The following is a 24,313-nucleotide window of genomic DNA, read 5'->3' on the forward strand; positions in this document are numbered from 1 at the left end:
AAGGAGAGTCAACAGATGTGGCAAACTTTAATCTCGTCATTTTAAGAAATTGTCACAGCTACCCCAGCCTTCAGCAACAACCTCCCTGATCAGTCAGCAGCCATCATCATCGAGGCAAGACCTTTCACCAGCAAAAAGATCAAGACTTGCTGAAGACTTAGGTGACTGCTAATTGCTAGCATTATTGAGCAAAAATTATTTTTTAAAGACATAATGCTATTGCACACTTAACAGACTACAGTACGGGGTGAACATAACTTTTGTATGCAGTAGGAAACCAAAAACTTGTGTGATTTGCTTTATTTTGATATTTCCTTTATTGTGGTATATGAAATCAAACCCGCAATTTTTCCACCAAGGCATGCCTGCCATTCTCTGAATCTAATCATGAGGAAAGATCAGGTAAAGCTAAATTGAGGAACATTTACAAAATAAACCTTGGCCGAGTGCAGTGGCTCACACCTGTAATCCCAACACGTAAGGAGGCTGAGGCAAGAGGATCGCTTGAGCCCAGGAACTTGAGACCAGTTTGGGCAGCATAGTGGGACCCTGCTTCTACAAAAATTTCAAATATTAGCCAGGCATGGTGGCATATGCCTGTGGTCTCAGCTACTAAAAAGGCTGAGGCAGGAGGACTGCCTGAGCCCAGGAGGTCTAGGCTGCAGTGAGCCGCGATTACACTACCGCACTCCAGCCTGCACTCTGCACTGCAACAGAGTGAGACCCTGTCTCAAAACAAAACAAAGTAAAACAAACCTGTACTCTTAAAAAATCATGATTATGAAACAAAGACTGAAGAACTCTTCCAAATATAAGGACACTAAAGAGACATGATATCTGCAACGTGTGATCCTACACTGAACTGTGGAGCAGAACAAGGAACTGAGTGGACAAATGAAGTCTGAATAGGCCTACAGATTAAAGAGTAGTATTTAATCAATACTAATCTATTGATTTTAACAAATCTCTGGTTATATAATATTCTAATTCCCAGGCGCAGTGGCTCACACCTGTAATATCAGCAATATGGGAGGCTGAGGCGGGTGGATCACCTGAGGTCACAAGTTCAAGACCAGCCTGGCCAACATGGTGAAACCCCATCTCTACTAAAAACACAAAAATTATCCAGGTGTGGTGGCACGCGCCTGTAATCCCAGCTACAAGAGAGAGGCTGAGGCACGAGAATTGCTCAAAGCCAGGAGGCAGAGGTTTTAGTAAGCCAAGAATGCACTACAGCACTCCAGCCTGGGCGACAGAGTAAGACTGTTTCTCAGGAAAAAAAAAAAGACAATGTTCTTGTTCTTAGGAAATAAAGCTAAACATACGTAAAGGGGCATTAGCTATACAACTTACTCTCTTTTTTTTTTTTTTTTTTTTTGAGACTGAGTCTGGCTCTGTTGCCCAGGCTGGAGTGCAGTGGCCGGATCTCAGCTCACTGCAAGCTCCGCCTCCCGGGTTCCCGCCATTCTCCTGCCTCAGCCTCCTGAGTAGCTGGGACCACAGGCGCCCGCCACTTCGCCCGGCTAGTTTTTTTGTATTTTTTAGTAGAGATGGGGTTTCACCGTGTTAGCCAGGATGGTCTCGATCTCCTGACCTCGTGATCCGCCCGTCTTGGCCTCCCAAAGTGCTGGGATTACAGGCTTGAGCCACCGCGCCCGGCCTACAACTTACTCTCATACATTTCAGAGAGAGAATGAAAGAATGAATTACAAAGCACATATGACAAATAGTAACACTTAGAAAATGTGGGTGAAGGTTATATGACAACTGTTTGTACTGTTTTTCACAAATCAAATTATTTTAAAATAAAAAGTTAAAAATATAAGATCCGCCGGGCACACTGGCTCACACCTGTAATCCCAGCACTTTGGGAGGCCGAGGTGGGTGGATCACCTGAGGTCAGGAGTTTGAGACCAGCTTGGCCAACATGGTGAAACCCTGTCTCTGCTAAAAATACAAAAGTTAGCCAGGTATGGGGGCACACGCCTGTAGTCCCAGCTACTCAGGAGGCTGAGGCAGGAGAATCACTTCAATCCAGGAGGCCGAGGTTGCAGTGAGCTGAGATCATGCCATTGCACTCCAGCCTCGGTGACAAGAGCAAAACTCTGTCTCAAAAACAAAAAGTGTGTGTGCGCGCACGTGTATATGACAAAAGAAAGATTTTATCCATTTGTAGTTTACACTAAAACACAGCATGAGGTATGGATGTGATTTTACTTACAAAATATGTATCCAGTTGTCCCATCTTTTCTTCTGTAATTTGATGTGCTATTTTTACAATATTCTAAATTTCTTTATTAGTCTATTTCTGGACATTATATACTGTTCCATTAGTCAACACGTCTGTCCATGCACCATATCACACAGTTTAAAAAAAAAAAAAAGAGAGAGAGAGACACTATTTTTTAGAGTAGTTTTAAGTTCACAGCAAAATTGGGCAGAAAGTAGAAAGTTCTCATATACTTCCTGCTCCCCCAGTTTTAATTATAAGGCTTTCTGGTTTAAAATCTGGGGAATTTCCCCTCCTTATTGCTCTTATTTTTCAGAGATTTCCTGGTTGCTTATTCTCTCTTATTTTTCCACAAGACCTCTGGTGTCAATTTGTCTAGCACCAGGGGGGAAAAAAAAAACAGTTTACTGGGATTAGAATTCATTTATACATTAATTGGGGGAGAACTGGCATCTTTGTAATGTTGAATTATTCTGTCTATGAACATCAAGTATGAAATGTCTTTTCATTTGTTCAAGTCACATTTTGGAAGACTTAAGAATGTTTTCCTCTTGTGAGTTTGACATTTTTCTTGTTTTTTTCTAAGGTATTTTCTCTTTTTAATGTTACCGGATATGGACAGTTCTCTTCCACTGTATCTTCTCTTTTTTTTTTTGAGACGGAATCTCCCACTGTTGCCCAGGCTGGAGTGCAGTGGCGCTATCTCCACTCACTGCAAGCTCCGCCTCCTGAGTTCACGCCATTCTCTTGCCTCAGCCTCCCAAAGTAGCTGGGACTACAGGCGCCGCTACCACACCCAGCTAATTTTTTTTTTTTTTTTTGCATTTTTAGTAGAGACAGGGTTTCACTGTGTTAGCCAGGATGGTCTTGATCTCCTGACCTCGTGATCTGCCCACCTTAGTTTCCCAAAGTGCTGAGATTACAGGCATGAGCCACCGCACCCAGCCCTCTTCCACTATATTTTCAAGCTAAATTATTGTATATATAAAAAGTATTGGGTTTTGTTTGCTATTTTATTCTGCCTTTTTTTTTTTTTTTTTTGAGATGGAGTCTCACTCTGTTGCCCAGGCTGGAGTGCAGTGGCACAGTCTTCGTTCACTGCAACCTCCACCTCTTGGGTTCAAGCAATTCTCCTGCCTCAGCCTCCCAAGTAGCTGGGACTACAGGCACGCGCCACCATGCCCGGCTAACTTATGTATTTGTAGTAGAGATGGGATTTCACCATGTTGGCCAGGGTGGTCTTGAACTCCTGACCTCGTGATCTGCCCACCTCGGCCTCCCAAAGTACTGGGATTACAGGCGTGAGCCACCGCGCCCAGCCCTTATTCTGCCATTTTACTCAGTTCTTTTTGTCTAGGTTTTCTGTTGTTATTCTCTTGGCTTTTCAACATACACCATCAGATACACTGCGCACAGAAATAGTTTTCCCTTTTCCAAAGTCTCACACTCCTGATTATTTTCTCTTGAATGAAAGTAGTAATTAATTCCGTCAATACAATGTTACCAAGTAGTAGACATAATAGGCATCATTATTCCTGGTTTTATAGTGGAATTTTATCAGGCATTTTGTGTGTACATAAATTTTGTTTATGTTGTTTATGCTATGTACCCCTATTTTATTATCAATCAAGAATGGATGTGTTGGACTTTTCAAATACTTTTTTGGTATATACAGAAATGATTTTTCTTACAAGATGTATTAATATGGTGGATTATAATAATGAATCTTAGCCTATTTTGTATATCCATCATTTTTTCCTCCAATCCTTTTACCTTTCCCTTTATCTTGAGTACAGGTTCTTAGCTTTTTCCATTTCTATCCTCTATACCTTCACTGTATCTTCAGTCATATCTGTTCACCTTTGGGCATCTTGTAGTTTAATCTTCATTTCTGATATTGTCTTATTTTCCATTTCTTTCCTGAGTTTGAACAGCTCTTATTTCAAATCTTCCTGCTCTTTGACTGTTTTCATTGAGTTTTAAAAACTTTTGACGTCACCTGTAATCCCAGCACTTTGGGAGGCCAAGGCGGGTGGATCACTTGGGGTCAGAAGTTCAAGACCAGCCCGGCCAACATGGTGAAACCCTGTCTCTACTAAAAATACCAAAATTAGCTGGGTGTGGTGGCGTGCGCTTGTAATCCCAGTTACTTAGGAGGCTGAGGCACAAGAACTGCTTGAACCTGGGAGGCGAAGGTTACAGTGAGCCGAGATCATACTACTGGACTCCAGCCTAGGCAACAGAGCAAGACTCCATCTCAAAAAAAAAAAAAAAAAAAAAAAACTTTGGAGTTTCTTTTATTCAGCAGATATTTATTTATATTTAATTTATGTCTGGATGCTGAATTAGTTCTCCTTTGTTGCCTTTTAATGTATTTCCATCTACTGAAAAGCACTGATTCTCATTTTTTGAATCAGAGAAATCTACATGGATGTTGTTTTTTAATTATCGTTCATGCTGAGTTACGCTGATTTTCATGGACCATTCACAGCAAGAAACCCTCTGTGGCAAAAGGGCTTGCTTAATTTCTTATTTCTACCAGTGCCTCCTTCTGTTGCTTCAGTGAAGTACAGTTTATTTGCTAGATGGATAGTGCATTTATTTATCCTCCATTGCTTTGATACTCTTGTTTCAGCTGTGTCCTTCCAGCTATTTCCTTCTTTCTCTTTACTATTAAACATTAATACTTCATGGGACACTTTCAACTTCCAAGGTGCTACCTTCTCCCCTAGAAGTGTTTTTTTTCCTAAGGCTGTCATTTCAAGTCATAAACACTTTTCCAAGTGCCTTTCTTTTGTATTCTCAGTTGCCGTGCTCTGATCTACCAGATTTCAAACCTGTTTTCAGTATTTCCCACTCGGGACAGGGTTCTCATCTTCTGAGGATGAACAAAGAGCCTGGTATCCTCTGCAGAGTCCCTGACTCTTAGTTCTGATACAGTCACCAGAGTTCATCTAGCTATTCTTAGATGACTATTTCCCCACTCACATATAAACTGCAGTTTAAAAAATTCTCTGTCCTAGTTATGCCATAGGCCCAGGTTATATAGTTGATTTTACTTGCCCTTACTAATCTGTACGGGTTTTAGAAGGATATGTGAAAAGGTCTGAATTGAGGAACTAAGTCAACTTCTCAAGTTATAAACTGAAGAAAAATATGCATCTCCTTTGTAGAATTACTGTAAAGATCAAAAGATATAGACAGACCACTTAATTACTTAGCGCATTAAATGCATGAATAGTAAGGATAATTATTACTATTTCCTGGGGTCCTTCAATATTGTTCAGAAGGATTTAAAATATTATCTGCCAACTCTCATTTTTCTAGAACTTCCATATATAGTTATAGATAACATCATCTTATAATTAGTCTGTGTTCTATAATTTTGGCTGCGTGCAGTGGTTCACATCTGTAATTCCTGCACTTTGGGAGGCCAAGGCAGGAGAACCACTTGAGGTCAGGAGTCAGCCTGGCCAACTTGGTGAGACCCCATCTCTACTAAAAATACAAACATTAGCCAGGTGTGGTGGCAGGTGCCTGTAGTCCCAGCTACTTGGGAGGCTGAGGCAGGAGAATTGCTTGAACCTGGGAGGCAGGGGTTTCAGGGAGCTGAGATTACGCCACTGCACTCCAGCCTGGTGACAGAGTGAGACGCTGTCTCAAAACACATACACACACACACACACACACACTTTACATATATGTTTTATATATATGGGAGAGGTTTTGTTTTATTTGCATTACATGCCCCAAACACAAGATTTGACTAGTTATAACAAATATAATGAAAGGCCTGCAAATAGAGCTTATAAATTATTAAATATTTTAATGGACAAATATATAATGAAAAGGACAAAACTTATAGAGTTACACAGATTTGAGCTTTAGTTTTATGTATCAATTGTATGGCCTCAAAAGAGACCTTTAACCTATAAGTCTTTGTTTTTAATCCATAAAACAATGCTAATAATCTCTCTCCAATAGAGTTAGAATTTAAAAAGACCTAACATAAGTGAAGTGCCTTAGACTACATGTCAGACACACAGTGGGCATACAGTAAATAATAATAGCTATTATAATTAACATTTCCTCCTGACAATTCAAGACAGTTTCCTCACCTGCCTAATGAACAGGCTGCCTGAAATCCGGAGGCAACTTTAAGATGACCAATAATACTAATTATCAATAACTGCAAGTTGTCTACTATATGAAAACATTCCAATTCTCCCTCTTCTACTAGCATGGGACCTGGCAGCTACACAATCAATTCACTCACTCAGCAAACATCTATTGAGAACATATTATATCAGACCCTACTTCAGGTTCTGGGAAGACAGCAGTGAATATACAACTCTGGAGAGAAACAAAAACAACTGTATGTCAAGTAATAACAGGCACTATGAGGGGGGAAAAATTCAGGGTGAGGAGACAGTAAAACAGGAAGTACTTCTTTTACAGAGGGTAGTCAGGAATGCCTCTCTGATAGGCGACTATCTGAACAGCCATCTAGATGAAGTGAGAGCTAGCCATGTGGAAATCTGGGAGGAGAGCATTCCAGGCAGAAGGAACAGGAAGCTCAAGGGTCCTCAGGTGGCCTGACAGATGAAAAGAAAGCTGGCCTGTTGGCTGAAGCAGAATGAGCAAACGAAGAAATTAGGTCAGAAGCAGTGGCAGGCCAGAGCATCTAGAGCCTTATGTATTTTCAACTTTGAATTTCATTTTAAGCAAAGCGGAAAGCCATCGGAGGGTGCTGAGCAGAGGAGTAATAATCATGACTTGTGTTTTTTTTTTAGCAGATTCATTAGCTCTTTAGGGGATAAGGGAAGAATATGCTGGAAGGAGAAAATACAAAAGTCTATTAAGAGCCTGTGCATTGCATAAGGAAAAAATCAGTATAATCCCTCACCCAGCAACATACACTGTTAATATTTTGGTGTATTTGGTATTATTTCCTTCAGACGCTGAGGATATCCTCTTCATGCAATTAGTTTTAAAAGCTTCCCAGAAGACTTCACATTTAATAAGTTTGTGTTTGTTTTTATATGCTGTTCAATTAGTACATCCATAAAAATTAACTCTTCCTATGATTCCAATGAGTGGTTCAAAGTTCACAATAGTCAGTAAAATGAAGCACTGGGAAAGCCAAAATAGAGATTTAAACCAAACTTTTTTTTTAATTTTTAAAGACCTATGCATCTCTATTTAAGTGAATCTATTCTCCATAAAACTAGTCACCTTTATTTTTTATTATATCAGTTATTTAAGTGTAATGCCCATCTGTTCAAGTATATGTTCTACATATCTAAGCAGTATCTAAATGTGTTGCTTATATGCTTACAGGAATAGTGTCAGGTATTAATCTTAAAATCCCACATGGTGATGATGTGGAGAGCTCCCTCCCTTAGACAACACACCCTCCCAAACTTCTGTCTATAGAAAATAGATTTCTTAAGTTAGAGATAAAATTAGAGGAAGAGTGGAAAGGAAATTATGTCAGGGAAGTAATGAAGTAATGAGTCCATAATGCCTTAAAGGCCATGCTAAGGCTTTTAGATATCTTGCTGAACAAGAGAGGAAGCCAGTCAAGGTCCTGAAAATAGGAGTAACAAACTGATATTAATTTGAAAAAGATCATTCTGACTGCTTCCTGGAGAACATATGGAATAAAGGTGGGGGTGGAGTAGAGGAAGACAGGTTTACAAGGATACTACAACAATATAAGTGATAATGTGGCATTAACAAGCCACCCTAAAACTTAGTTACTTGAAACAACCACTATTTATTATTTCCTGCAATTGTGTGGGTCAGCAGTTTGGGCTCTGATCAGCTGGAACATTTTTCTACTAACAGCAGTCATCAGGCAGCTCGAATGGGGTGGGAGTCTAAAATGGTCTTGTTCACACATTAGGGGTTTTGGCTTCTCTTGGCTGGGCCTCTTCTCCATGTGGTCTCTCACTCAGCAGTCTAGTCTGGACTCCCTTACACGATGACCAGAATGTCCCGAAAGAGCTAAGGCAGAAGATGTATGCTGTCTTGAGGCCTGGGTTCGAGAAGTATTAGGTTCTGGAAAGACAGCAGTGAATATAAGACTCTGAAGAGAAACAAAAATAACTGTATGTCAAGTAATAATAGGTGCAATGAGGGGGAAAAAATGCAGGGTGAGGAAATAGTAAAAGAGGAAGTACTTATTTTACAGAGGGTACACTCTTTTACAGAGGGTACACTCACACATCTACCACATTCTACTGGCCAAAGCAAGTACAAGGCCAGCCCAGATTCAATGGGTGGTAAACAGACTATTTCCTGGGGGAAGATGGTACAAATTATTATTATTATTATTATTAGTTTTGAGACAGAGTCTCACTCTGTCGCCCAGGCTAGAGTGCAGTGACACGATCCCAGCTCACTGCAACCTCTGCCTCCCGGATTCAAGCGATTCTCCTGCCTCAGCTTCCTGAATACCTGGGATACCAGGTGTGTGCCACGACCCCCAGCTAATTTTTGTATTTTTAGTAGAGATGGGGTTTTGCCACGTTGGTGAAGCTGGTCTCGAACTCCTGACTGTCAGGCCTCTGAGCCCAAGCCAAGCCATCGCATCCCCTGTGACTTGCACGTATATGCCCAGATGGCTTGAAGTAACTGAAGACTCACAAAAGAACTGCAAATGCCCTGCCCCGCCTTAACTGATGACATTCCACCACAAAAGAAGTGAAAATGGCCGGTCCTTGCCTTAAGCGACGACATTATCTTGTGAAATTCCTTTTCCTGGCTCATCCTGGCTCAAAAACCTCTCCCACCGAGTACCTTGTAACCCCCACTCCTGCCCGCCAGAGAACAACCCCCCTTTGACTGTAATTTTCCTTTACCCACCCAAATCCTATAAAACGGCCCCACCCTTATCTCCCTTCCCTGACTCTCTTTTCGGACTCAGCCCGCCTGCACCCAGGTGAAATAAACAGCCATGTTGCTCACACAAAGCCTGTTTGGTGGTCTTTTCGCACGGACGTGCATGACACTGACCTCAGGTGATCTGCCCACCTCGGCCTCCCAAAGTGCTGGGATTACAGGCGTGAGCCACTGCACCCAGCCGGTGCAGATTATTATAGTCATGTTTTTCAATCTTTTACACTAAGCAGAGATCATGGGGTTTAAAGGAGTATAATAGTTGCAGTAGTAGTGGTGAGAAGCAGCTGTATTTTATACATTTAATGACAGGACATGCTGATTAACCAAATGTAGAATGACTTTTCAACCCAAGAAGTAGAAGGATACAGCTGTCATTTACTGAGCTATTAGGCGCAGCAGGTTCAGGTGAGAAAAAAAAGAAAATCAAGAGTTTTGTCTACAATGCCTATTAGATCTCCAAGCAGAGATGTCAAGTAAACAGATTAGAGTTTGGAGTTCACATACTGCTACTTCTCTGCTGGTAGGTGGGAGTGGGCAGAGAAGCAGCCAGGCTTTTATTTGCATGACTAGGCAGAAGTTCTTCTCAACAGTCTGACTTGGTTTCCAGGTTGTCCACTATCTTTTTCTTCCACATTTCTTGTCTTTCAAGAAAGCAGGGAAGCCCCAAAGAAGGTTTAGTTTATGTGGGGAAATAAAACAGATCTTTTTTTTCATTTGAGTTTAGGAGGGTTTTTAAAAATATATATTTACAGAGCTCTTTCAGACCAGTTTGCTATCTGGTAACACAGAAAATAATACCAGGACAGATTAACTCACTAGTAGTCACGAGAAAAAAAAAAACTTTTTCTTCAAAAATAATAAAAATAAAAGAGAAGGCTAAGGTCACTGCAGAATTCAAATAAATAGGTCTTTTGGCCACTATCTTTCAAAGGCAAGTTATCTAGAAAATTACTACTCTCACATCTGAAAATAGATGTGAAAAGATAAAATTAATAAAAAGGTTTTTTTGTTTGTGTGTTTGTTTCGGAGACAGGGTCTCACTGTGTCACTCAGGCTGGAGGGCAGTGGTGTGATCATAGCTCATCGCAGCCTGGAACTCCTGGGCTCAAGTAATACTCCTGCTTCAGCCTCCCAAGTAGCTGGGACTAGAGGTGGGTACCACCATGCCTGGCTAATTTTTTATTTTATTTTTGTAAAGGCTATTGCTATGTTGCCCAAACTGCCCTTGAATTCCTGGCTTCAAGCGATCCTCTTACTTGGGCTTCCCAAAGTACTGAAATTATAGGCATGAATCACCATGCCTGGCCAAAAGTTTTTTGTTTTTAATTCACATTTAACTTTTCCTATAAGTATGCCAACCATTGAGAATAAGATTTAGGGAAACACGTTTTTTTAAACCATGTCGGCATAATTTCAAAGAATCACTGTTTCGGCCAGGCGCGGTGGCTCAAGCCTGTAATCCCAGCACTTTGGGAGGCCGAGGTGGGCGGATCACGAGGTCAGGAGATCGAGACCATCCTGGCTAACACGGTGAAACCCCGTCTCTACTAAAAAACACAAAAAACTAGCCGGGCGAGGTGGCGGCGCCTGTAGTCCCAGCTACTCGGGAGGTTGAGGCAGGAGAATGGCGGAAACCCAGGAGGCGGAGCTTGCAGTGAGCTGAGATCCGGCCACTGCACTCCAGCCTGGGCGACAGAGCGAGACTCCGTCTCAAAAAAAAAAAAAAAAAAAGAATCACTGTTTCATAACCCAAAACAAAGACTGTATGTAGGACCAATAAACCATTTCATGTAGCCTTTACCACTAAAGATTGTGAAATACATGTTTTGTAACTATAATTAGTATTATTATTCTAGATGTTTGTGTGTCCCAACACTCAAACATGATTCAAGTGAGTTTACAAGACTATGATTCAATTCAATTCAAGTTATATTAATTTAAAGTCTACTAACACTAGGCTCTAATGGATACAAGAACAAACAGGACCCAATTATACTATAAGTCTTGTAAGCAGGATTATTCAGGCACATAAAGAAATATAAGAAAGTGCATACTTTTAATTTATATTCTAATTCAATGTACAAATGATGTGGTGAGGCTTACTAGAAATATATTCCTAAATAAAACTGGGTATGTTTTAAAAACAGAAAAATACAAATTAGGATGTGAGGTTGAAGAGTAGGGGAGAAATACTGATACATAATACACAGATAAACCTCAAAAACATTATGCTATGTAAAATACACCTGACAAAAAAGACCACTTATTGGCCAGGCGCAGCGGCTCACGCCTGTAACCCCAGCACTTTGGGATGCTGAGACGGGTGGATCACCTGAGGTCAGAAGTTCAAGACTAGCCTGACCAACATGGTGAAATCTTGTCTCTATTAAAAATATAAAAAAAATTAGCAGGGCATAGTGGCGCACACCTGTAGTCCCAACTACTTGAGAGGCTGAGGCAGGAGAATCGCTTGAACTCAGGAGGCGGAGGTTGCAGTGAGCTGAGATCGCACTACTGCATTCCACCCTGGGCAACAAGAGTGAAGTTCCATCTCAAAAAAAAAACCAAGAACCAAAAAAACACTTATTGTATGATTCCATTTATTTTTTTCCCTTTTAAAATTTTTCTTGGTTTTTATGCTAATCTTCTCTGTACCCTTCCAATTTTAGTACATGTGTTGCAAGCATGTATTATTCCAGTTGTATGAGATATTCAGAAAAGGCATTTGGAGACAACATGGATTAGTGGTTGCCTTGGGCTGGGGGTGGGAAGAAGGATTAACTGTAAATGGGCATGAGGGATCTTAATGTTGTGATAGAAATGTTCTAGAAATGGATGGTTGTGATTACTGCAAAACTTGGCAAATTTACTAAAAATAACTGCATTGTACATCTTAAATTAGTGAATTTTATGATATGCAAACTGTGTCTCGATAAAGTTGTCTTTTAACAAAGGCAAAATTAAAACTTTTACAGACATACAAAAACTGAAATGATTCAGTCCAGCTGACCTGCACTACAATAAACGTTAAAAGAGGCCCTTTCAGGCAGAAGGAAATGACACTGGATGGATTTATAAAAAGAAATGAAGAGAACTAGAAATGGTAACTATAGGAATAAATGTATATATTTGGGGTTTTTAAAAACTAAATCTTTAAAAGCTATTAATATAATCAGCCGTTTAAACACAGTAGCAATATAGTGTGAGGTTTACAACATATAAAATGCACAACAATAGCATACAGGCAGAGATGGAAGAGATGGAAGTATACTCTTATAAGGTATTATATATGAAACAGTACATAACTTGAAGGTGGACTATAACTCAAAGATGCATGTTATAAGCCCTAAAGCAATCAATAAAATAACAAAAAAAATTACTAGTAATAAGCCAATAAAGGAGATAAAATAGAATCATTTTTAAAAATCAAAAAAAAAATTGTAAAGATTAATTCAAAAGAAGGTCAAAGGAGGAAAATGGAACAAAGAAGAGGACAGAAAATAAAACAAATAGCAAATGATAGACTTAAGCCTAACCATATCAATAATCACATTAAATGTAAATGATCAAAACCCCCCATTAAAAGGCAGAGATTTTCAGGTTGGATTTAAAAAGACCCAAATATATGCTCTTTACGAGAATCACAATTTAAATATAAGACATATACACATTAAAAGGACAGAGAAAGATACACCATGCTAACAATAATCAAAAGAAAGATTAGTGCCCATGTTAATATCTGCCAAAGCAGATTTTAGAGCAAACAATATCACCGGGGATAAAAAAGTCATTTCATAATGTTAAATGAGCCAATTGGTCAATAGGATATCACAATCCTAAATGTTTTATGCACCTAATTACAGAGATGCAAAATACATGAGGCAAAAACTGATAGAACTACAAGGAGAAATAAATCACAATTATAGTTATACCTCTCTTAATAACTGAGAGAACAAACAGAGAAGAACATAGAGGACTTGAACAACACTACCAACTTGCCTTAATTGACATTTATGGAGCATTATGACATAACAGAATACTCCACCCAGCAACAAAGAGCACAATACATTGCTGAGTACAGACACATTTTTCGTAAGCACACATGGAACACTACTCAGACCACATTCTAGGCTCTAAAACAAGCCTGAATACATTTTAAAGGATTTAAGTCATACAAAGTATGTTCTCTGATCACAAGGAAATTTGAAATCAATAACAGAAAGATATCTGGAAAACCCCCAAATAAATGGAAACTAAATCCATGGGGTCAAAGATGAAATCAAAAGTGAAATTAGAAAATAATTTGAATTCTGAAGGGTGGAAGCTGCAGTGAGCCAAGATCAGGCCATTGCACTCCAGCCTGGGCAAAGAGTAAAACTGCCTTAAAACAAAAGAAAAGGATCTGTTTGTTCTTTGGGAAAGGGTCTTGCTCTGTAACCCAGACTGGAGTGCAATGGCACAATCATGGCTTAATGCAGCCTTGAACTCCTGGGCTCATGGGATCCTCCCATCTCAGCCTCCTGAGTAGGTTGGACTTCAGACACAAGCCACCATGCCCATCTAATTTTTTGTATTTTTTGTAGAGAGAGAGTTCTTGCAGGCATGGTGGCTCACAACCGTAATCCCAGCACTTGGGGAGGCCGAGATGGGTGGATCACTTGAGGTCAGGAGTTCAAGACCAGCCTGGCCAACATGGCAAAACCTCATCTCTACTAAAAACACAAAAATTAGCCGGGCGTGGTGGCACATGCCTATAATCCCAGCTACTCAAGAGGCTGAGGCAGGAGAATTGCTTGAACTCAGGAGGAGGAGGTTGCAGTGATCCAAGATCACCACAGTGCACTCCAGCTTGGGCAACAAAATGAGACTCCGTCTCAAAAAAAAAAAAAAAAAAAAAAAACAAAAAGAGAGACGAGCCTCCCAAAGTGCTGGTAGTACAGACGTGAGCCACTGTGCCCAGCCCAAGAAAATAATTTGAATTGAATGACAACGACAACACAACATACTAAAATTGATAGAATAAAACTAAAGCAATATTTGGAGGTAAATTTGTAGGACTAACTAACTAAGAAAAGGCTCAAATAAATGACCTTGGTTTCCATATTAATCTAGAAAAAGAGCGTATTAAACACAAAGCAAAAGCAAGGAGACAGTAAAGATCAGACAGGAAAACAACAAAACAGAAAAGAGAAAAATCAATGAAATAGAAAACGGGTTCTTTCAAGATCAATAAAATACTTCAGAATCAACTGTGTCAAGCTAGTGTGTACAATGACAGTGCTTAAGTTATTTATCTTAATCTGTCTCTAAATTTGAAGAAGTTATGCAGGAGACACAAGGAAGTATTTGGTACAGACTCAAAGGTTAGAGTCCGCTCCACAAATTTGTCTGAAAAAATATAAAAGGTATACCTGTCCTTGGACAAACAACATAGCTCTTTTGAACAATACTTTCCTCAGAAGTAAAGGGACTGAATGAAATTATCTTTTTTGTTGTTGTTGTTGTTGTTGAGACGGAGTCTCGCTTCGTCGCCCAGACTGGAGTGCAGTGGCCAGATCTCAGCTCACTGCAAGCTCCGCCTCCCGGGTTTACGCCATTCTCCTGCCTCAGCCTCCCGAGTAGCTGGGTCTACAGGCGCCCGCCACCTCACCCGGCTAGTTTTTTGTATTTTTTCTTTTTTTAGTAGAGACGGGGTTTCACCGGGTTAGCCAGGATGGTCTCGATCTCCTGACCTCATGATCCGCCCCCTCGGCCTCCCAAAGTGCTGGGATTACAGGCTTGAGCCACCGCGCCCGGCCAAGATTATCTTTAAAATCTCTTTAAATTCTAAGATTCTCTACATGCAAAGAAGAGATACACATCTACTAACAGCTCAAGATGACCCGAACAAGATGATATTCTGATAAAACCTTGGGAACCAGAATTAGCACTTTCCTCAAAAATAACCATCTTGACCAAAGAGAAGAAGTTATTCAATCCACTCATACTTTAAATATCAACCCTGGGGAAAAAAATTATAGAATTTCTGTCTAATTTAAAATCAAGGACCAATATTACTAATTACTTAATCTTTGCTTCTCAGCTTATCACTCCTGTGAGATGGCCATCTTACATGCATTACCCTCTTCCTCAATTTCGTCCTTAGTATTACTTCCGGTGAAGTGGGGGGGGGGTGTGTGTCTCTAATTACAAAATTAGGAAGTTACAGAAGGTGAGATGGAATGAGGGCCTCTTGGTAATCAACAATTTGTTCAACTTACAGTGGGTCAGGTATTTTTATTGTCTGAGATATTTAGGAATCTTCTGCTGCTGCCTTTTAAAAGAAAAGTACTTTATATAAATATACTATATACAGGACTGAAATCTGCCCTGAGTGTCCAGATCTGGACACCAAATAGATTAGTCATTCATTGTATAGTGGTTAACAGCATGGGCTTTGGAGCCAAAACACTTGAATTCCAATTCTTACCATATTACTTACTGGCTCTATAACCGTAGACAAATTAACCTTTATGGGGATCATTATTAAGATTAAATGAATACATACATGTAAAGATATAATTATGATCTTCTCCTCCTAGTTTGATAGAGAATACCATAATCTAAGAACATCCTATAGGCCGAGTGCAGTGGCTCATGCCTGTAATCCCAGCACTTGGGGAGGCCAAGACGGGTGGACTGCCTGACGTTAGAAGTTGGAGACCAGCCTGACCAACATGGTGAAACCCCGTCTCTACCAAAAATACAAAAAAAAATTAGCTGGGCGTGGTGGTCAGCGCCTGTAATCACAGCTACTTGGGAGGCTGAGGCAGGAGAATCGCTTGAACCTGGGAGGCGGAGGCTGCAGTGAGCCAAGATCCCACACACCATTGCACTCCAGCCTGGGCAACAAGAGTGAAACTCCGACTCAAAAAAATATATATAAATAAAAAAAAATCCTATAAAAATTACTAAAACAGCACTTTTAATTAAAACTCACACTTCCCTCCATTTAAGTCCTCCTATAAATATATCTATACATATTTCAGTGGGAGGGTCAGTACTTACGAAAACAAATACATACAAGTAGTTTAAAGGATAGTTTTAATATGAGTAAATACACTTTTATGCTCAACTATTTTATACTCCAGTGACACTGCAGACCTCCCAAATTCTCTCTAGTTAAAATCAGATAACTCAGAACTTAATACAGCCTCTACATAAGACCTTTCACCACCAAATATTTTAAGATTCTGCCAAGCATCAGGCCATAGTTGTAGAATGTTTTAACTTAATGAAACTGTAGGATATAATCTCTCCGGTATGGGTCTCAAGCCTAACTAAGTGATCTCCAAAAATATGCCGACCCCTTTATCCCCCTACACCATTATGGCCCAAACAATTACAGTTCCATTGACCCTCATAGCTCACTCAAGTTATATGAAAGAACGGAAAGATGTGGGTCACGTTCCAATATTAACAATTGTGGACCTAACCAAAAGGACCTATTCCTCAGAGTCTCACTTCCTCCACCTGTAGAGATACCTGTGCTCTCACATACTGAAAGAATTAAAGGAGAGGGTGAATGAAATGTTCTCTCTATCCCACTAGCACATGGCATTTCTCAATTCATGTTCATTGCGCTTTCTTTATTTGAAGCAGGTGAAAGAAATCAGAAGCAATGTAAGACTTTCCACAGCAACGCTTGATCTCATTTTTTAGTATTTTTGACAAAAACCATCTACAGGTTAAGCTGTGGAATCTCAACATAAAAGCACATTTTTAGTGCTCCTTCAGCTTTACTTCAAAACCACTATGGAAATTAAAATAGAGTAGGAATAATCTTCTGACGGAATAGGAATGATATAACTTTTGGAATAAACGCTCACTTCACAGTAAATAAGAAGATTAAAGGAGGTATCATCATAAGTTGATGAGAATCCTATGATCACTATCACTTTCTGGAAGCAGCTCCCAGAAATATTTAAATCTAGTAATTTTAATAGACTCAAACATCATTTTTAGTAAACATTCTGGTATCCAAAAGGATGAGACTAAATAATGATATTGAAAAGATTACTATTATTTGGAAATGCATTCCACAACTAATTTATTCTGGGCCTACCTGCAGGGATAGTCGTCTCAAAATTAAGCGTTCTATAGGTACAAAGTAATTTTAAGAGTGGATGTTTTAATTTTAAAACTTACCCTTAAATTTTCTGAACCAAAGCATTCTCTTCCATGTATAGAACTAAGGCTTTAACCAAATACTTGGTTGAAAGCTGTACAAATCCAAATATAATTGAAGTCTTGATTCTGCCACTTTCAAGAGTGGGTGGTACAAATTCTTCTCATTCATAACATTAGTTTCTAGCTCATGTGGTTCTTTATTCAAAGAATACTATTAACAGTCCTTCATAAAATGGTAGATTCAGTCTAAGGACTAAGAGTAGATCATTCTGGAATAACAAGGGATTACGTTTACAAACACCACTTACCATTTGGTCCTAGGTTTTCATAAAAAATTGATATAGGCAGCGGATGTACACAGAACAACCTAGGTGAGGCTGGTTTAAGTGTAAAATATCCACATACTCAAAGTCTGAGAACAATTGACTTAAGACAAAACAATCTTGGAGAAATTGCCCAATATCACAAATATAGCAGTCACCCCTAAACGGTGTTTTGATTAATGACAACCAATTTCCTTCAATCTTAAAGGCAACCAATTCAAGCCAGTAGGTTAAATCCTTGAAGTACACTGCAATGCTACTCCTTTTTTCCAGGGAATCAGGTGAGAATTTTGTGCTAAGAACTAATTACGGAAATGGAAGTAACGAAAACAAGACGCCAAAATATAAGAAATATAAGCCTCCTTAATAATCAGTCAAGAAAAAGATAATCAGGTTACGTCTCCTCCCACCCATTCGTTCTGTCTTAACCTTTTGCAAAAGTCGGCTGGATTCAGAGGAGAAATAAATGAACTTTACAACGAGTCAAGTACCACCAAAAAATCAAAAGCGGGAGCTCACTAGTCCTCCAGGTCTGACCCGCCTCCAGCCCGAGGCCACCAAAAGACACACCTCCCTTCCCCCAACCCGCCGCAGCCGGCTCTACAGGTAACAGGCGTTTCTTCTCGCGCTGTTTGAACAAAAACAATCCAGGAGGAACACGTTTGGTTTTTTTAAAAAATGAACAAAAGCCAAAAAGGCCACAAACACAACCTACACCTTCTAAGAAGAAGCCGGACTACTCCCGTTCTGCACGTTCCTCCCCAGGAGGATGTGGACCCCCCGGGTCGGCGGGAACCAGGAAGCTCTGGGGCCTCCCTGGGCCAGACCCGCAGCCGGGAAGCCGCCGCGAGGCTTCAGGAGCCCCAGGTCGCCCGAAGGCCGCGCCGCAGGCTCGAACAAAGGGCGGGTGCAGCGGCCTCGGCGCTTCCGAGCGCGGTCGGGGCCGGACGCCCGGCGTGCGGCGCCGGCTCCACAGAGGCGGCGGGCGCGGGGCTCCGAGGCCTGTCTCGCGCCCGAGCCGCGGCCCGCGCCCGCCGCAGCCCCCGGGGACGGTACTCACACACGCAGAGCTCCACCACGTACGCGTAGTAGGACCAGACGACCACGAAGGTGATGAAGAGCACCGGCACCCAGCCCACCACGCGCTGGCAGCAGCGCCACAGCGTCCAGGGCGCCATGTTCCGCGGGCGGCTGCCGAGCCCCGCGTCCCACCGTTCTGGGGAGCGCGGGAGCCCCGGCGGCGGCGGCGGCGACTCGGGCGCTCCGGGCGGCTCCTGGTCCAGCTCCCCTGCCTCCGAGGCAGGGCTTGTGGGAGCAAAAGTCCGAGGCGCCGCCGGGACTCCTCCCGTCCCGGCGCCCGGCCAGGTCCCGCCCCCACCCCACATCCCGTGGCCCCCCTCCCCCCGCGTCCGTCCCCGCCCGCCCGCCGCGGGCCGCGGGCCGCCCCCGGTCTCCGCGCCGTTGGGGGCGGGGCTTCCGCGGCCGGGGAGGCCGGGAGGGGGCGGGGCCGCGGCTCGGGACCGCCCATGGGGCGTGGCGGGGCTGGATGTGGACAGGCTGGGCGGACGCGGGAGGTCGGGGCAGGAGGGGAGAAAAACATGCCCTTGATGGATGAGAGGGACAGGGGATGGCCGTCGTGGATCGAGACTCGTTGGGGGAGGGAGACTATGGAAATGATTTCATAGCTGATTTGTGGATCTTGGGCCTCTGTGTACACAAGTTGCTCCACTGGGGTTCCTGGGACATTGAGTAGTTGAGGCACCGTTTCAAACATGACAAAGCCATTCCCCACTCAGTGTGCGAAGAATGCACGTTGTCAGAAGGCTCCTCCTGTGATTTTTATGTCCATCTTGGCGGAACCCCTCCGTTTCTTGAAGATGGAATGGTAGATATCTGTAATTTCGGGTGGAAGCCGTGTAGGGTCCATCAGTTTGATTCGTAACCCAAATTTAAGATTGAGTAGCAAGAAGGAAAGAGCGTGTAAATGGCCCTCTCGTCCCGCAAACGACTACGGAAATTTAAAGAATTTATTTACCACTTGAGATTGCTAAGCAATGACGATAATCATATAGAACCCAGAAACATCACTGTGAAGACTTCATAATGCAAGGTCAGACGCATTAGAAGGGATTCCAGGCCGGGCGCGGTGGCTCAAGCCTGTAATCCCAGCACTTTGGGAGGCCGAGACCGGCGGATCACGAGGTCAGGAGATCGAGACCATCCTGGCTAACACGGTGAAACCCCGTCTCTACTAAAAAATACAAAAAAACTAGCCGGGCGAGGTGGCGGGCGCCTGTAGTCCCAGCTACTCGGGAGGCTGAGGCAGGAGAATGGCGTGAACCCGAGAGGCGGAGCTTGCAGTGAGCTGAGATCCCGCCACTGCACTCCAGCCTGGGCGACAGAGCGAGACTCCGTCTCAAAAAAAAAAAAAAAAAAAAGAAGGGATTCCAGACCGCAGTCTTAATACCAGTTCCTGCTACTAGCATTCAGTTTTGGTTAGAATGAGTTTTTGTGTTTGTTTTTTGAAACAGGGTCTTCTCACTCTGTTGCCCAAGCTGGAGTGCAGTGGCGCGATCTGGGCTCACTGAAGCCTCGACCTCCTGGCTAAAGCAGTCCTCCTGCTTCAGCCTCCAGAGTAGCCGGGACTACAGGCCCACCACCATGCCCAGCTAATGTTTGTATTTTGTGTAAAAACTAGGTTTCGCCCTGTTGCCATGCTGGCCCTGAACTCCAAGGCTCAAGGAGTCCCAACCCCTCTCCACCTCCACCTCCCAAAGTAGTGCTGAGATTACAGGTGTGAGCCCCCACACCCGGCCTACACTGAGCTTTAAATTAGCTACTGCTCACTGAAGTCTCCATGAAGAAGACTTCTCCCTTTGCAGTGTCAGAGAAATGTAGTAAAAGCGAGTAATTATTTAATCACTGCATATGGCTGCTTGAGTAATAAAGCATGTATAAAAGATTCTGTTATCCCCGATTTTGTGCCTTAAAAGTCCTATCAGTTAGTGGCCTAGTCGACAGTAGGTTCAGGGCATTCAAGTGGTTCAGGTTCAACTAGTTTGCCAGAGAGGCTGCTTGGGAGGGTTAGACCTCAACATACAATTCGGATGGACGTGGAAGAACATAAAGCCCTTTCTCCTCTGTCATCTCTACCTACCAAAATCGTGCTGCTAGAGCTCAGCACAAAGCCATGTCCTTTACAAGCCCCAGGGCTGTTAGAAATGATCTTTCATGACATTTTGTTTATAACCCAGCTATAAAACTGTCACATTCATTTTCTAGGGTGACTATAACAGAGTACCACAAAACGGGAGAATAATAGAAATTTGTTGTCTCACAGTTTAGGAGGGTAGGTGTCCCAAATCAAAGTGTTGGCAAGGATATTGGATATGGTTTGGATGTGTGCTCCCTCCAAATCCCATGTTGAAATGTGATCCCAATGTTGGAGGTGGGACCTGGTGGAAGGTACTGGATCATGAGGGTGGATCCCTCATGAATGGTTTAGTGCTATCCCCTCGGATAAGGGGTTCCTTCTCTAGTAGTTCATAAGAGATCTGGTTGTTTAAAAGAGCCTGATCCTTCCCCCACTCTCTCTCTTGCCCCCTCTCTTGCCATGTGACACGCTCGCTCCCCTTTCCCTTCTGCCATGATCGGAAACTTCTTGAGGCCTCACCAGAAGCATGTGCTGTCCCCATACTTTCTGTACAGCCTGGAGAGCTGTGGGCCAATTAATCCGCTTTTCTTTATAAATTAGCCAGTCTCAGGTATTCCTTTATATCAGTGTAAGAAGGGCCCAACACAGCCGTGCGCCCTCTGAAACTCATAGGGGAGAATTCTTCTTTGCTTCTTCCTAGCCTTTGGTGGTGGCCATTAGTCATGGCCTCCCTTGGCCTGCAGTGGTAGTGGCATCACCCCAATATCTACTGCTATCCTCAGGTGGAATTCTCCTTTCCTGTCTCTCCCCTTATATGGGGTTAAGGGCCTACCCTACTCTAGTATTGCCTCATCCTAACTAATTACATCTACAACAGGCCCACTTCCAAATAAGGCCACATTCCTTTTTTTTTTTTTTTTTTTTTTGGGTAGAGTCTTGCTCTGTCACCCAGGTTGGAGTGCTGTCACATGATCTTGGCTCACTGCAACCTCCACCTCCCAGCTTCAAGTGATTCTCATGCCTCAGGCTCCTGAGTAGCTGGGATTACAGGCGTGCACCACCACGTGCAGCCTGTATTTTGTATTTTTTTTTTTTTTGAGACAGAGTCTCGCTCTGCCGCCCAGGCTGGAGTGCAGTGGCCGAATCTCAGCTCACTGCAAGCTCCGCCTCCCGGGTTTATGCCATTCTCCTGCCTCAGCCTCCCGAGTAGCTGGGACTACAGGCGCCTGCCACCTCGCCCAGCTAGTTTTTTGTATTTTTTTAGTAGAGACGGGGTTTCACCGCGTTGGCCAGGATGGTCTCAATCTCCTGACCTCGTGATCCACCCGTCTCGGCCTCCCAAAGTGCTGGGATTACAGGCTTGAGCCACCGCGCCCGGCCAGTATTTTGTATTTTTAGTAGAGATGGGGTTTCGCCATGTTGACCAGGCTGGTCTCGAACTCTTGGAGTCAAGTGATTTGCCTGCCTCCCAAAGTGCTGGGATCACAGGCCTAAGCTACCTCGCTCAGCCAGTAGTTTTGATACTCATTAAAATGTGTGATCTTGCCTACTACCTTGTAAGGTTCTGGAAGGTAGAAAGTATTTCTTGCACACCCACAGTGACTTGCAGTAGAAAATATTTAGTAAGAAATTGTTGAACGAATATTTGAAGTTTTCTATTGTTACCCAGTTACTCCATGAATTAATGTTCTTTTGCTTGTGAGCAATTGGAACCAGTGTCTTAAACCCCTTCCTTCCATTTCCATGTTGGGCTTGTGATTTCACTCCATCTTTGCTACTGGTTTTGACAACAGGGAATCATTTAAAGACTTCAGGCAGTGTAGTGATGTGAGCAGAATTACATTTTATAACAGTCGCTCTGACTGTGGTAGGAAGAACGGATTGGAGGGAGGAAAGTCTAGAGGCAAGGAGACCAGTTGGGAGGCTGTCGCAGTCATAGAGGCAAGAAATGATGGTGGCCTGACCTTGATTTGTGGCAGTGAAGAAGGTGATAAGAAAGCTACTTAGGGCTGGGCATGATGGCTCACGCCTGTGGTCCCAGCACTTTGGGAGGCCACAGTGGGCAGATCACCAGGTCAGGAATTTGAGACCAGCCTGTCCAACATGGTAAAACCTCATCTCTACTAAAAAATAAAAAAAAATTAAAAAAATTAAAAAAAAGAAAGCTACTTAGGATTTCAGAGCAGCTTTGATGTACCCACTCTACTCCAAAACATAGCAATGGTAGATAGAAAATAAAAGACAAAGTCAGCCTCAAACCCTCATCCCCCACCTCTATCCCTCTCCATTCTCTAACAAAGGAGAATTGTGCTGATTGATCTCTAGGATAATGGCTTTTCATGGAGACTGGAGGACACCATGCAACTCCCTAACCTGGAAATAAACCAAGTTGCCAACTAGCCTGGGGACTAGATCTGTGGTTTCCCCGTTATAACCACCATCCAGGAACCTCAAAATACCATTTTAAGTTCTAGTTCTGGACTGAGAGCTGGGGAAGAATGAGGGCAAGTAGAGGCAGCTATGAAACGATTAGACAGGGTTTATGGAAACCATGTACATGTAAATGTGGAAGAGTGAAGAAGAAAATACAAACAATTCACTAGTTCAAAATTAAACCACAATTTCAAAACACATGAAGAGATCTAATACTGAAAAAGGATGCAAATAAAAATCAACAATCAGAACTAGAGTTCACTCAAAATAAAATTAATTATGTGAAGAAGGCCGATGAAGACTTTTAAAAACAGTATTCGGCATGCATGTACAAAGAGGTAAATGAAGGAGTAACTTCCATCTGAAGTGCACAAAATTTTGAAACAAAATAGTAGACAAAAATAGGAAAAGAACAGGTAGATTTGGCTGGGCACAGTGGCTCATGCCTATAATCCCAGCATTTTGGGAGGCCGAGGTGGGTGGATCACGAGGGCAGGAGTTCAAGACCAGCCTGGCCAAGATGGTGAAACCCCATCTCTACTAAAAATACAAGAATTAGCCGGGCACGGTGGTGGGCACCTGTCATCCCAGCTACTCAGGAGGCTGAGGCAGGAGAATTGCTTGAACCCGGGAGGCAGAGGTTGCAGTGAGCTGAGATTGCACCACTGCACTCCAGCCTGGGAGACAGAGCAGGACTCTAAGAAAACAAACAAACAAACAAAAAACAACAGGTAGATTTGAAAAATAATAATTACAAGTCTTTGAAATAAGAAAATATTGCTGTCAAATTTAAAACTTAATAGACAGAATAAAATTCCAATCTGGACATTGTGGAAGAGGGATTTGGCACACAAGGTCCTGGGTCTTGCTTCCTGCTGCAGTGGGCTGAATCTTACTGTGCTGCCCTTTGAATATGTCAAGCCATCCAAGTGGCAGAGGGATGGGCTGGAATATATGAAAAAACATAGGCTGGGCACGGTGGTTCACACCTGTAGTCCCAGCATTTTGGGAGGCTGAGGCGGGTGGATCACCTGAGGTCAGGAGTTCAAGACCAGCCTGGCCGACATGGCAAAACCCCATCTCTACTAAAAATACAAA

At 42.5% G+C, this 24,313-nt stretch overlaps 1 protein-coding gene across 6 annotated transcripts in view; it reads right to left on the reverse strand.

The window, feature by feature from the left end:
• Nucleotides 1-19,005, reverse strand: part of ZDHHC20 (zinc finger DHHC-type palmitoyltransferase 20) — an 89,659-nt gene extending 70,654 nt beyond the window's left edge. For 5 of the 6 annotated variants that reach the window (XM_050766498.1, XM_050766496.1, XM_050766497.1 and 2 more), the window contains exon 1: nt 18,689-18,993. In XM_050766498.1, the coding sequence (XP_050622455.1) occupies nt 18,689-18,806 (118 nt within the window). In that variant the 5' untranslated portion in view covers nt 18,807-18,993. Of the gene's footprint in view, nt 1-18,688 lie in introns of all 6 variants that reach the window. The other variant, XM_050766495.1, reaches the window with a different exon arrangement.
• Nucleotides 19,006-24,313: the final 5,308 nt, after the last annotated feature.

This window comes from Macaca thibetana, chromosome 17 (genome assembly GCF_024542745.1).
Source record: "Macaca thibetana thibetana isolate TM-01 chromosome 17, ASM2454274v1, whole genome shotgun sequence".
Classification (NCBI taxonomy): domain Eukaryota; kingdom Metazoa; phylum Chordata; class Mammalia; order Primates; family Cercopithecidae; genus Macaca; species Macaca thibetana.